The sequence below is a fragment of the Pleurodeles waltl genome, chromosome 7 (genome assembly GCF_031143425.1).
Source record: "Pleurodeles waltl isolate 20211129_DDA chromosome 7, aPleWal1.hap1.20221129, whole genome shotgun sequence".
NCBI classification, from domain to species: domain Eukaryota; kingdom Metazoa; phylum Chordata; class Amphibia; order Caudata; family Salamandridae; genus Pleurodeles; species Pleurodeles waltl.
Window position 1 is genome coordinate 1284661698 of NC_090446.1, and position 15413 is coordinate 1284677110.

At 45.0% G+C, this 15413-nt stretch overlaps 1 protein-coding gene across 1 annotated transcript in view; it reads right to left on the reverse strand.

Annotated features, from left to right (window-relative positions):
- Positions 1 to 797: 797 nt before the first annotated feature.
- Positions 798 to 15413, reverse strand: part of LOC138246182 (uncharacterized) — a 448661-nt gene continuing 434045 nt past the window's right edge. The window contains exon 24 of the mRNA XM_069200506.1: positions 798 to 2863. Coding sequence (XP_069056607.1) covers positions 1528 to 2863 — 1336 coding nt within the window. The 3' untranslated portion in view covers positions 798 to 1527. The remainder of the gene's footprint in view (positions 2864 to 15413) is intronic.

A 15413-nucleotide genomic window follows, 5' to 3' on the forward strand; every position in this document is an offset into this window, starting at 1 on the left:
GGAAAATCTGCCAAAGCCCAAAAATATTCTAAACATTCAAAAACAGAGAATCTACAAGTGGACTAAGATTCCCAATCCCCCAGAAAATAACTGTTTCTAGATAGCCAAAGACTTGGGAGGAGTGGCCTCTCTCAGTTCCAGAATGCTTACGCCATATGTGTACACATAATAGATGATCAGTTATGCAGCAATAAGAGTGACCCCTGAGAGATAGCCCGATCCCGAGAAAACCACATCTACTGAATTTGCCATCGTACGAGGCACTTTGCTAGGCTAACATGGCATACCTGATTAAAAAAATATCTTCTTCGATACAAAACCCTTGTTACTTAAATGCGTTTGGGGATACTTTTCCTTCTGAAAACTTACTCCATGAATTTGATTTTTAAAGCAGTGACTAATTATAAAGCTTTTGTTTTAGATTTTTAGCCAAGACCCTTATATGGCACACATTCAACCCAAATATTCTCTCTTATCCATAACCTAATTTGCGTGACACACTTACATAATCAGCACTTTGTTCCTCAGCCAAACTACAGTTGTAGTTGTCCCAGGTTTCACTGGCAAGGATTCCTTCAAATGTGATGTTTTCCAGTGGGGAGCAGGAGCCATGGAACAATCAGAGTCCCATAACTCCACTACAGTGAGTACCTTGACCTAACTGATAGTCTAACATAACATGATAACTTGTACTAGAAAAGTGATCGTCGCAATTAGAAATGTTCTATCTCTATTATTTTTGTGTTTTACATCCATGTTCCTAGAAAAAGAAAGACCACACCACATGCAAAGAGTTTGGAACAAGGGACAATGTCTATTTCACTTAAAAGGGGGGTGAGTATATAAATACACCGAAAGAGTTCAGTCGTACGGAGGGCTTAGCACTGGATACTACATCTCGCCCCATCCAAAAAGAGCCTTGTTTGTAAGTGCTGGGAGGTCTCATTCTCATTCAGATAGATTCTTTCACACAGCGCATTCCCCACCATTTACCACCGATCTGGAGTACTGTTATAATATGAGGGCGTGGCTTATTTATAGCATAAATCCAGACCCTACACAGCACAAAAAAAACATTTACCAAATAATGGGGCCTGACAGCCCTGTACAATACTGATTAGCTACTAATGTTTCATCATAGTTCCACTTTTGCCACAACTCCAGATCTCTCTACAGCTTACCCAAGCTCTTATAAACTGAAAATCTAAAAACATGGCGGAGATCAGGACGACCACCGTGTTTGACATAATTTATGGGATTTTTATAAAAGTATTTATCTGAGTTGCCACAGGCAATTGTACAAGAATGAAAGGGAATTCACCTAACCACAAAATTATTTCTTTTCCGAGGAATGGACATGTCAAAGTGATGTAACTTTACATAAATAATTGAGTTTCTGCCTCCTACAGAAAAATCTGTCAACTTTGCTGCAGTGATATGGAATCGTTGCGATGGGCAGTAGTGATTTGTTTCCAACTCCCCATAAAGGCCAAAACGTTAGTGATCAGAATTATGTCCTCTGGTCTGTTATTTCTTTCCCTGGATGAGCTTGAGGTCAAAGACAGGTTCACCAGCCCAAAGTCGGGCCGCAAATAGGTGTCGACATGGAAGGTGACTATACGTGTATATGGAGCAGCTGCAGTTGGTTAGTTCCTCGTCTATCTGAAAGTCTGATGTGCCATCATTCAACACAAAACCTTGCTCCAGCTCAGTTACTTCATAGCAACCCTGTTTGCTTAGGCTGATCTCCTCCTGCACTAACTTGAGTCCGAAGGGTGGGCAAGCCGATTGGTAGAGGGCATAAAGTTTGTCTTCATTCAGTGTTGCAGTTAACACAGAGAGGCTCTGTAGTCGCATTAAACCACTCACACACTCAGCTGGTGTCATGGGAGGACTCAACGCCGACCTTAACATTGCCTGATGGTGAAGCACCAGCTCAGAGAAACGTGAGCGCTCAGGTTTCTTGAGTCCCCAGCAGGCCACCCACATCTTCTTGCGATGGTGCCAGTTATCCATGAAATATGTAAAAAATCCAGCGAGAGAGACAGCTGACAGCTCTTTCACGTGGAACTCAAATGCCTTAGGTGTAGGAGCGAATACAAGCTTTTGGATGATGTTCTTCAAGGTCTGGTGGACAGATGGGTCTTCTTGATCCACCCGGCTGTACAGGGACTCCAGAGCATAGGCTTGGCTCATAACAACCGTCCTGTTTGGAAGCAGTGAACTGATCAGATCCAGCTCAGCCAAATCTGTGTGAATGACGACACTCTTTATATGAGGCTTCAATGTACCAGGAATGCTCTGCATCAAGGACACCATCATGAACCTCACAGGTGTCTGACTGTCCTTGTGAGTGAGGAAATAGGCACATTCACGGCCCCTACCATCAGCGTCTTCACACAGTACAGTGTACAGGTTGAAGTTCTTATTTACAGACAAGGACCGGTCCAAGAAGAGGATTGAGGGGAAACGTTGGATCAAGCACCTCATGCGAGAGGTCATCAGGAAGACACATTCCAGTTCCACTTCATCAGGGTAGAAAACCAGCTTGACTTTTGTCTTACTGTCTAACTCAAATAAGGCTAACAGTTCTGCCACGAGGTGTTGAAGATCTGCTTGTTCATCACAACTTCGCTCCATCAGCTTCTGGAGGTCTCGGAGCGTCACAAACTGGCTGGAGACGCTGTTGGTCAACTTCAATAAAAAGTAGGGGTTTGCCTTTAATCTGCACTGTGGGTAGTGCATGGCGAACTCCTCCTCACTGATATCATGGTTATGCTCCAACATCGCCTGCTCGATGTACAGGCAGTCAAAGTTGGGTCCAACTCTCAAAATGATGTGTGATGGGCAGGTGAAGGTATCCCTGCAGAAGAATGAAAGATATTTATGAATAAACATGGAGACGTTCCACAATAAATCCGTGAGCATACAGATTGTTAGCCATACTACCTCTTCCCCAAACCAGAAGCACCCTACATGTTAAAAAGAAAAAAGGTAACCGTAACCCTGGTGCCAACATACCATTAAATCTAATATAAGCAGCTCATGAAGCACAAAACGCATGTTGTGGCTCTGTTCCTTCAAGTCCATTGTCCTAGTCCATAAATCTATTCCCAGTCTCCAGATACTCTGCCACCTAGAGGAGGGCCGGACATTGCCTCTTAAAGCTGTTCATACCAGCTAAAAACATGAGTTATTTTTAAAACTGGAGTCTGCAGTAAAAGCAGAACTGCTGTGATGTTTGGTAATGTACACTTTGTTAATGGCTATTATCATCATCATATGGCACTAAGACACCAGTGGGACTGGTCTTACTCAGAAACAATTGCATGATTCTCAATGAGAAAGGGTTTTTAGGTGCACATTTATTTGCAAGTGATGAGTTTGCCCTCTTTAACCCTTTAACAGCATGTATTTTTCATAATCTCTTTTTTAACAAAAAAGCTATGTATATCTTTTTATCGGATCAGTCAATACAATAATTTAATTATGTATACATGAACAGCTTGAGGTAATAGTCAGATACACTTTGTTTTGCTCTAAAGCAATTACATCCACAAGATGTATTAAGGCAAGCAAATACAGGTAAAACAAAGCATAATATACACAACTTAAAATACGTGTACAAATAAATTATCTAATTTTTCTAAATTAACACACTGAAGTCCAAAAGAGATGTTTGACTACTTAAAACTTAGCTCTTTCCTACATAACCACCATACTCAAACACTGATGTACAGCATAACCCTGTGTATATAAACATTTATAATGTGACTATATGTATGTATGTAGATGTGTGTATTTCTATGTACAAATATCTATGACAATTATAGTTTTTTAAAATTAAAAGCTACTCTTTGGGACTGCTTAACAAATTTATTTATTACTTATGGTTAAATATATAGATATATTTATAGATATATTATTCTATGCTCAACATGTATATAGGTCACAGCATAGTTTTCATATATGTTATTTCAATAGATGCTTATAGTTCTCAGTTTTATCTATCACAATATGTAAATAGTATAACTATTTTTTCTACAGGTGCTTCACTATTTAACTATTGAGGAAAATATAAAACTAAAAAAGGTTTATAGAAATTCACAAATAAATTAGTTTAGCGTATAGAAACACGTGAAAGTCTGAGTTCATAAAATACTACTTTGAGTCTCAATATATTCTCTTCCTCATACATGTATATCCTCTCTATGTACTTATGTATCTACATATTTAATACTTTGCTCAAACTGTAGAAGAAAAAAATATTTGATTCTATCCAATACACAACTCTGTCTCACCTTATAACTCTCTCAATATATCCTCTGGCTCCACTCTCTGACGCATCTAAACCTCATCTATCCCTTCTTGGATCATCCCAAACCTCATTGTACTACCATGATCTCCCAAACAACCCTTTCTAAACTCTTCCCTCATGTATCCCTCCTTTGACTCGTCACAAACCTCATTTTACTAGTATTATCTCCCTAATCCATTTCTAGAGATTCTTTCATCCTCAATATCCCCTTTTACTCATCCCAAACTTCGTCTTACTACTATGATCTCCCAAATAACACTTTCTAGACTCTTCGCTCTATCCCTTCATTTTCCTATTCCTATTCAATGTAAATTACGGACACCGCTCAAATTAACTCATATTTCCCTATACTAATCCACCATTAATCCTATTTGGGTTCAAGAATAGTGTGCATTTCGCCGAAAAGCCCTTTGACGCCTTGTCAGGAGTAGAAAGCACTATATATAAATAAAATTACAATTGTTTATTGCTTGCACATCTTCTCCAGTATGATGGGTATTGGCTGCAGGAGTGCTGAGTGCCAACAAAAGAAATCAGAAGATAGTGATCTCATCAGCCGAATGAGTAGGGGTGTTAGTAGTGATGGTTTTCTAAATGATGCAGCTGGTTTTGAGGATGGTGCATGCTGGCTAGGTGACCCAGTGGAGTTCCTTTAAGGTAGGCGTGATGTGGTCATATTTCTGCAGGCAATGAGGTGAGCTGCTGCATGTTTGTTAGAAATAGGATCTCTAGTTGGCAGTGGTTTACACCCTGTCCAAGCAGGGGCCCCCCACTCTAATCGGGATAAGGGAATCATGCAGCTGAGATAACCCCTGCTCAACCCTCTGGTCGCTTGGCACAAGCAGACATGCTTATCTCAGAGGCAATGTTTAAAGTATTTGTGTACACACACACACACACACACACACACTGTGAAAACAGCACAAAAGTAATCCACAACAGTTTACAAAAATAGCCAATATTTATCGGAGTAAAACAAGACCACAATGACGAAAATCCAACATACATAAATCTAGTAAAGTGCTTAGAAACACAATATCTCCAACTGGGGCTATTATGACGTCTTGACAGAGTTGTTCCCAGCAGTCCGATGCCACTCATGAGGGAGTGCGGGCCGGTCACAGAGTCGCACAAACTCCAAGTACAATACCTTGGAAAGCGAGGTGGCGAGGCGTCGGTTCCTTACAATCCAGTGGGGTTGACGACTCCAGCAGGTCAAGATACAAGGCTTTGGAGCCGGGTGCAACGGAGGGTGACACAGCGCTCTAGACTCATGCTGTGGCGGCATCCGGCGTTGCTCGCGGCCATTGTACTCAGTAGGGACCACGTCTCAGCTGAAGGCTGTGGCACGGAGTTGCACTAAAGTTGCTCTGGAGTGGATGTGCTTGGTTTCTCCTTGGTTGCACCAGACCTCACTCCCAAGTCAGAACTCTCAGCAAGAGAGCCCAGGTGCTGGCAGATGAAATCTTTGATATCCCCGAGACTGCTAACAGGAGGTAAGCTCAGTCTAAGCTCTTGGAGAACCTTTGAAAGCAGGATGTAAAAAGCAAAGTCCAGTCCTCTCACTCCCAGGACAGTAGCAGCAAGCAGCAGGCCAGCACAGCAAAGCAACAGGCAGAATGGCAGTCCCTCCTACAGCATCCAGCTCTTCTTCCTGGCAGAATGTCCTCAGTTCTGAAGGATTCAGACTATGTGGGTTCAGAGGTCCAGTACCCATACCCATTTCTGCCTTTGAAATAGGCAAACTTCAAAGAAAAGTCTTTGTAGTGCACAAGACCCTACCTTTCCTGCCCTGGCCCCAGACACACTCTGGGGGGTTGGAGACGACTTTTTGTAAGGAAAGGCACAGCCCTATTCAGGTGCAAGTGCCAGCTCCTTCTACGCCTCTAGCTCAAGAAGACGCATCAGGATATGCAGGGCACACCTCAGCTCCCTTTATGTGTCTGTCTAGAGTGAATTTAAAAACAGCCCTACTGACATCCTGACCCAGATGTGCATTTCACAGGCAGGTAGAGGCACAGAATGGTTAAGTAAGGAAATGCCCACTTTCTAAAAGTGGCATTTTCAAACTTACACTTTAAAAAGCAACTTCACCAAATGATGTATTTGTAAATTGCGAGTTCAGAGATCCCAAACTGCAAATGTCTATCTGCTCCCAATGAGAAATTACACTTAAAAGATACTTTAAGGCAATCCCCATGTTACTCTAAGGGAGAGATAGTCCTTGCAATAGCGAAAAACAAATTTAGCAGCATTTTCAGGACATGTAAAACACACTAGTACATGCCCTACTTTTTAAATACACTTCACCCAGCCCATGGGGCTGCCTTGGGCCTACCTTAAGGGTGACTTACATGTAGTTAAAAGGGAAGGCTTGGGCCTGGCAAGTGGAGTGCACTTGCAAGGTCGAAATGCAGTTTAAAACTGCACACACAGACAATGCAATGGCAGGCTTGAGACCTTTTCAAGGATACTCATGTGGTTGGCACAATCAATGCTGCAGGCCCCCCAGTAGCATTTACAGGCTATGGGCACACCTGGGGCACTATACTTACTGGTAAAACAAATATGCCAATCACGGATAAAACAATCACCAACACTATTTAGACAGAGAGAACTTGCACTTTAGCACTGGTCAGCAGTGGTAAAGTGCCCAGAGTCCTAAAGGCAGCAAAAACTAAATTAAGGATCAAAAACAGGAGGTCAGAAGGCCATTTCCAACAATGTTTGATACCCTTATGAAGGGCCAATGTGGCATAATGTAAGCCTTAGAGGAGGGCGTAGCCACCATTCAGATAGAAGAAACGAGGGTTTGAACAGCAGTTCTAAAGCTGCTTTCTAGTTTTGCTTTCTTTAGTAAAGAGAGCTAGTACCAGGCTGTCTTGATTTTCTTTCCCAGCACGTTCCTTAAAGGTGAGGTTAATGCCCTAGATGTATCCAAGTGACTTGGTGTAGAATCAACGTTGAGATTCAAATCTGTTCAGGTTCATGTCACTAAACAAGTTTTGGACTACTTGCTTCTTATTGCTCTTGAGAAACATTATGAATTCTGTTTTGCTGGAGATGTGCTTCAGGAAGGCATGGGACATCTTGATCTTCATGAGGTGCAGGCACTCTTAGTAGTTGGATGGCTGGAGCAAAAGATACTTTCCAGTAGCATTCTCTCTTTAGTGTATTGGTGAATTATGATGCTCTTAAGAGTAAGTGAGGTCCTGAGGGACTCCATATAGAGGTCGACAATGACAGGGGACACAGTGTAATCCTAGGGGACTCCACGGGTGACAGAAAGGTTGTGGGACCTGGAGGTGTCATGTGAATGAATTGGTGTTGGTGAGATATGTAGGTGAGGAGCCAGTGAAGAAGTCTTCCTGGGAATCCAATTCAAGACTTCAATGTGTGGGTAAGGGTGGGATAGTCTACAATGCCGAAGGCAGCTGAGAGGTGCAGCAACAGAATGACATCATCTATCACCTGAAGGGTGAACACCGCCACCCACATCGCCGGACACATGCTTGACCCCATCTTCTCCGCCAGCAAACACGTCTCCTTCAGCCACGCCTCCGCCCTACACTGGACCGACCACAGCTGCATCCACCTCACATTCCGACGCGAGACCCGCCACCTCCGCACTCAACCCATCCCTCGTCGACATTGGAACAAAATCCCCGAGGAACAACTATTCTCCGCACTCACCGTCAACCAACCCACCCTCACCACCGACCCCAACGACGCAGCCCTCAGCTTCTCGAACTGTATCTCCAACTGCGCAGACAACCTTGCTCCCCTCAGACGCACGCATCAACAGACCATCACCAAAAAACCTCTCTGGTTCTCTGACACCCTTAAGGAATCGAAGAAAACCTGTCGCGCCCTCGAGAAGGCCTGGCGCAAGGACCACACCGCCGACAACATGACCGCCCTCAAAAACGCAACCCGCGAACACCACCACTTGATCCGCGCAGCCAAAAGGAATTTTTTCACCGATAGACTGGACAAAAACAGCCACAACAGCAGAGAACTTTTCAGCATCGTTAAAGAGTTCTCCACCCCCAACGCCAACACACCCTCACAAGACCTGTGCAACTCCCTCGCCACCTTCTTCCATCGCAAGATCACCAACCTCCACGACAACTTCGGACACCAGACCCAACCAAGCATCACCGAACCCACACCCCCGGCCATCACCCTCAATGCCTGGACCCACATCAACACTGAAGAAACCAAAACCACCATGAACTCTATCCACTCCGGCGCTCCATCGGACCCCTGCCCTCACTTCATCTTCAATAAAGCCGACGACATCATCGCCCCGCACCTCCAGGCCATCATCAACTCTTCATTTTCTTCTGCTACCTTCCCCGAAAGCTGGAAACACACCGAAGTCAACGCCCTACTAAAGAAACCTACGGCTGACCCAAGCGACCTGAACAACTTCCGCCCCATCTCGCTCCTCCCCTTCCCTGCCAAGGTAATAGAGAAGACCGTCAACAAACAGCTTACCAACTTCCTGGAAGACAACAACCTTCTCGACCCTTCACAAACCGGATTCCGTACCAACCACAGCACTGAAACCGCCCTCATCTCAGTCACAGACGACATCAGAACCCTGATGGACAACGGTGAAACAGTCGCCCTCATCCTCCTCGACCTCTCGGCTGCCTTCGACACCGTCTGTCACCGCACCCTAATAACCCGCCTCCGCTCCACCGGGATCCAAGGCCAGGCCCTGGACTGGATCGCCTCCTTCCTCTCAAACCGCTCTCAAAGAGTTTACCTCCCACCTTTTCGCTCAGACCCCACCGAGATCATCTGCGGCGTACCTCAAGGCTCCTCGCTCAGCCCGACACTCTTCAATGTCTACATGAGCCCCCTCGCCGACATCGTACGCAAGCACAACATCATCATCACCTCCTACGCCGACGACACCCAACTTATACTCTCCCCCACCAAGGACCCCGCCAGCGCTAAGACCAACCTACAAGATGGCATGAAGGACGTTGCAGATTGGATGAAGCTCAGCCGCCTAAAGCTGAACTCTGACAAAACGGAAGTCCTCATCCTCTGCAACACCCCGACCGCATGGGACGACTCCTGGTGGCCCATGGCCCTTGGCACCGCACCGACCCCACCAGACCACGCCCGCAACCTCGGCTTCATCTTGGACCCTCTTCTCACCATGACCAAACAAGTCAACGCCGTGTCCTCCGCCTGCTTCCTCACCCTCTGCATGCTCCGCAAGATCTTCTGCTGGATCCCCGCCGACACCAGAAAAACCGTGACCCACGCCCTTGTCACGAGCCGCCTGGACTATGGCAACACCCTCTACGCTGGGACCACCGCTAAACTCCAAAAACGCCTGCAACGTATTCAAAACGCCTCGGCCCGCCTCATCCTCGACGTACCCCGTAACAGCCACATCTCCGCACACCTGAGACACCTGCATTGGCTCCCAGTCAGCAAAAGGACCACCTTCCGTCTTCTCACCCACGCACACAAAGCCCTCCACAACAAGGGACCGGAATATCTCAACCGTCGCCTCAGCTTCTACGCCCCCACCCGTTTCCTCCGTTCCTCTGGCCTCGCGCTCGCTGCCGTCCCTCGCATCCGCCGCTCCACGGCAGGTGGGAGGTCCTTCTCCTACCTGGCAGCCAAGACCTGGAACACCCTCCCCACCAGCCTCAGGACCACCCAGGACCACTCCGCATTCCGGAGACTCCTCAAGACCTGGCTTTTCGAGCAGCAGTAACCCTCCCTCCCCCCTAGCGCCTTGAGACCCGCATGGGTGAGTAGCGCGCTTTACAAATGTTAATGATTTGATTTGATTTGAAGGGTCGCTGTTTGCATGCCGTGGCATCATCTGACGTCAGATTGGTGGTTGTGAATGAGATAGTTTGTGTTGATATGATCTTGGGGTTGAGCATTGACTGTTTTTTTAGTTATCTTTAGTATAAGGGGTCATCTTCAAGGGGAGTGAATAAGAGGAATTAGGATACGCTGGTGAGGTAAAGGCGTTAGAATGATGACTGCTGGGTGCTACCTGGAGGTGTGGGTTGAAGCGACCTATATGGCACAATTTATTTTTAGGTCTCGGCTAGACAGCAGATGTGCTGTATCGAAGAGACATGCTGTTTACAACATGTGGGTTTCAGCATCCCATAGGCTTACCTTTTGCTTGCTCCATCAAGGCTCTCATATCCTTTGTCCTCATTTGTCCATGGAACGCATGATGCCTCTTTTTGTGTTTAGCTCGCCTTAGAGCATGGACCAAGTATTGGGGCTACCTACTGCCCCTGTTTTAGGAGCTACATTTTCTTTGTGTTTGAGCACTCCGTATGAGTGCTTGTGTTTTCACTCGCTCCGTCTTCTGTCTCCTGTTGCTCTTTTCCCCTTCCACCAGCCACATCCCGACCCCAGCCAGATTGCCTTCACATATAAACGGTCCTTTATCTGGGTTTATTTGTCTTGGCTGCTTATCAATCAATCAGGATTTATAAAGCACAGCTAATCACCCGATAGGGTATCAAGGCGCTTGCAGGTCCTGGAGGCTTATTAGAACACCTAGGTCTTGAGGGCCAATCAGAATTCCAGAAGTGAGGTGATGGTCCAGAGGCGCGTGGGGAGGCTGTTCTAGGCTTTTGCTGCGATGTGAGAGGAGGAGCGCCCTCCACTTCTGCTTTGGTAGGGAGTATGGACAAGTAAAAGGGAGACAGAGCATAGTCTTCTCAACAGTTGGTGGAAGTTTAGGTGGTGTTTAATGTGGGTCCTTGGTTGGGGAGCCTGGTGCGTGGGTCAGCAGTTTGAATTGGCATCTCTTCTGTATGAGGGAGCCAGTGAGGTTGCCTGAGGCCAGGTGTAATGTGGGTTCATCGGAGAAGGCCGAGGATGGGCCTGGCTGTGGCATGCTGTATGGTCTAAAGTCTCTGTAGGAGGTGTGCAGTGATTCCTACATAGAAGTCGTTGCCGTAGTTCAGTCAGCTGGTGATGAGAGCCTGTGTCATGGTGCATCTCATATGTAGGGGTAGCCACTTGAAGATCTTACTTAGTATGCACAAAGTGAGGAAGCAGGCGCAGGAGACCGCGTTGATCTGTGATTTCATGGTGAGCTTGTTGTGAACGATGATTCTGAGGTTTCGGGCGTGGCTGAAGGGAGTGGGTGCTGGTCCTAGGTCTGATGGCCACCAGGAGTGGTCTTATGTTTGAGTGTGTCTCACACTGTACACCTTTGTGAGTACCTCACACCAGGGTTAAACCACACACACAAGGCTCGTTTGTTAGCATCTCACACTAGTTTTTATTTTAATGAGCCTCTCCGACCCCATGTTTCTGTTTCTATGCCTACTCTACAAGAGGCTTTCTATCTCTGTGAGCAAGACACTGTACCAAGCATTACATATAAAATGTTTCCAGTGTTTACAAGTCTCCAACATACTTTATTGTGCTTGAAAGCATCTCATGCACTACTCTTGTTTTGTCACCTCGTGCAGTGTACTCATTTGTACATTTTTCTCACACACTACACTTACTGAGTTTTCAAATACCTGACTCTGCCTCATGTTTGTGTTCATCTCAAACACCACACTTCTGAACACCACCCACACACACATCTCGTACTGTATGTATGTACTATATGTATCTCACTATGCTTATTGTTAGTGTGCATTTTCTCCCACCCATCGTGCTTCTTATGCCTGGACCTATATCTGACACAAGCATCCTCGCATTTAGCACACTGCAAGCTCTTCGCATTTGCAAGCATCTCACCCATGCAGCATGCATCTCATTTTGTACCTCACATACGAGGCTTCTTTTAAATATGTCTCGTAATTTCGCTTCTCAGGCCTGTGTGCATCGTAATGTACTCGGTTTGCAAGCTTTGCCAATGCTCAGTTCTAGTTTTTATGGGAATTGGATTGTCACTGAAGTATAATGATGCTGACTTGAATAGACTCGTCAATAGTCTGTGAATACGAGTAAAACAGTGAATCGACCTACTTGAGTTAGAAAGGCTTTATTAAAGTCACTTTTTTGCTGTACTGTCACTTTTGACAGTTTTATTTACAGAACACAACAGAAATTAAATTTGAATTGAAAGGGTTTGGTACGTAACTTTTTTATCATTCATCAGTATCCATTTAGAAGGAACTTTATCATTTAAATGTTGACTTCAAAATATGCACACAATGTCCGTGGTATGAACATAATTGACAAGCTAGTAGTTATGCTACTGCTAGAATGGGGGTACTGTATGTTTTGTTAGCTCTTCCAATGATGTGCCGTATTTGGTACAGCCAGCCATGCAAAACACTGGTGTGGGGAATCTTCATCTTTCTGAGTAGATTGTGTTGATAACATTCATACCCGTTATGTACAACATATATGATATTTTTAGAGTTATTCGGAAATTCACAAACTGGGAATAGAGATGTTAGCACAGTTTTCGTGATCAGTGGGTGTTTTTATGCACTAATGAATATTTATTAATAGACACACCAACTGTGCATAGCAGGGCCTATAGTTTAACAGGATTCCATTGAAACACCATAAAGTACATTGAGGACTACATAATAGTTGCTGCTCACTGATTAAATTATGGTAACTGATATCTCTATGCATATGTCTAGAAGCTTATGTGCTCTCCCCTTTGCATCATCCTCTGGACTTTTGTTTGATATTTAATTTGTGTTTGAGAAATGCGAAAGTATTATTTATTGCCTATATTTTATGTACACAATGTTTGAATGCTATCCTTTCATGGCATGCCGATAAAGAAAATGCAATAAACCAAATTAAAAAATACTGATGGGTAAATTAAAGACCGGTCTTTGTAAAATCGGGCTGCACATCAGGGGCCAAAGCCTATATCATGATAATCAGATAGAATTCAACAATGAGTACAACTTCTAAATGTGTTTATCTTTCGACCCCTTGAGATAAGCTCCAGTTTTTGCAGTTCTTTTTGTGGCAGATTCAGGGTGTAGCTTCGGGGAGGAAGGTGTTTGGGGTGTTACACTCCCTCGCCCAAATAGATACATTATTGACTTTGAAATTGGCTCTGGGGCCGAGGGTCGGGTCCGCTATGTCTATGCCGGGTTTTCTGCCAATAACAAAAGACAAAATAGTGACCTTTCATTTAAAAGAGAGAGAGAGAGAGAGAGAGAGAGACATCCAGGGGTGGCTCCTCCACTATGGCGGAGGAGCGTTACAACCCCCCCAAAGCAGCAGCAGCTGCAGAACTTTTACGATAAAACCATAATAAACTATGTTTATTATGGTTTTATCGTAAAAGTGGCTGGACCAAGGGCATGATGGGGAAAGAGGGGCTCAGTGCGCATGTATGTTTGGCCTGCTGTCTCCGGCCACACATGCACACAAGGTTCTCTGCAAACCGGCACTGCGTTGCCAGATTGGAGAGAGCAGGCAGAGGCTCTCACTCTGCATGGAGCGTCCTGCCTGGGCGCTCTGTCTAACCCTACCACTGCTTTCATGCTGCAAGCAGCATGAAAGCAGTGGTAGGATTGGATGCAGGGCAGGCTGAGAGCCTGTGCCTGCACTGATGACAGCAGAGCAGCGTGGTGCGGCATAGCAAGACAGGTAAGTTATTTTTTTTCAAATTATTATATGTTTTATTTTTTATTTTGTCGCAACCTCAACCACCCCTCCCCCGCCGTGCCGCCCGCCCCTTTTCACTCCCATGAGCTGCCTTTGGATGCATCTAGTGGATGATTTTAAAAATGTGGATTCAAATAACCCGGAATCAATATCAGATTCCCTATAAATTCAAATTGTGTGATACTAGACAAACATTTATGTCACACAGCCTCCTTTATTGTTATTATTGCATATGATGGTGCTTTTAAATGTCTAGGATCAGAATGTGCGCAGTATAAGCACCTCTTAAGTTTCAATTGGTAGAGGATAATGTTGTTCCAACTATAATAAGAATCTAAGCTACATGTAGGGTTACCATGGCTACCAATTTGCATCTTGGTTGACTAATGGGATTGTCGGGGGAGGGGTGAGCCATTAATGTGTTTAAGTTTGCTTAAACGTTACTAAATATCTGTTTATGCAGTGATGTAATCTGATGTACTAAATTTAAATGCTTGTGCATGTTAAAGAAATACAGTCTCTTCAAAATTAAAAAAAGTATCACATTTTTACATTATGTTTGTTAAACGATATACATGACAAACGTTTTCATGGCTTGGCTCACATAATGACTCTAAACCACACTCATGGCTGAGTCTGCCATATTATTCTGCCTGTGCGCCCTCCCACTAGGGCCCCTAATACAAATCAGAAATAAGCCTACTCAGAACCGTGGTTAACTCACCCCTACATCCTGTGGCCCACTGTTTTTTTTTAGTTGGGAAATTTGAGATGTACACTCCCCGAATGTTACTAATTGAGCTATACCCCTGGGCAGATTGCTGAAAAACATTGTTATGGCAGTCAGATTTGGCATTTACAATGACACTAATTATTTACCCTATTCTTCTGAGTGAAGAGAAGCAGATTGTCTCCACTAGTGTAAGTAGAACTGCTTTCAGGATGACGGACCTAATATGGAGTAATAAGTTGCACTTACTTCCCAGGTTTGAGCCAGCACCGGTGCTGTGGTGGAAGCTGCTGCACAGTGTGGTGTAGGCACAGGAATGTTTTTTGCACACTTGCACTTCCACAAGACTGGCGCGACCTGCTGGGGTGTGCGCCTTGTGCATGCAGAGAACTGGTCCGCAACGGTTGTGGTTGCTCCACAAATGTCCAAGTCCAAGGTGCTGGATCTTTCACTTTAAGACAGAACTGAGAAACGCTGAGGTGAGTCACAGAGACACACAGAGGCACAGGAGGTCTGTGCAGCAGAGGAAAGCACCCATCCGCTAGAGCTGTTTTGTGAATGTGCTGTGGATCTCTCATGAATGATGCAGGAACCTGGGCCAGGGATAGGGAGTTAATCGTCCTCTTGGATACACTGTGTACGATTGGGGCTGTGCTACTTTGCAGTTTATTGACTGCAGCAGTACTGCATACGATTGTGCAGGTGGGTAGGCGGACAAACAGGTTTAGTTAAGGATATTAACTTGGTGAAGTTAAA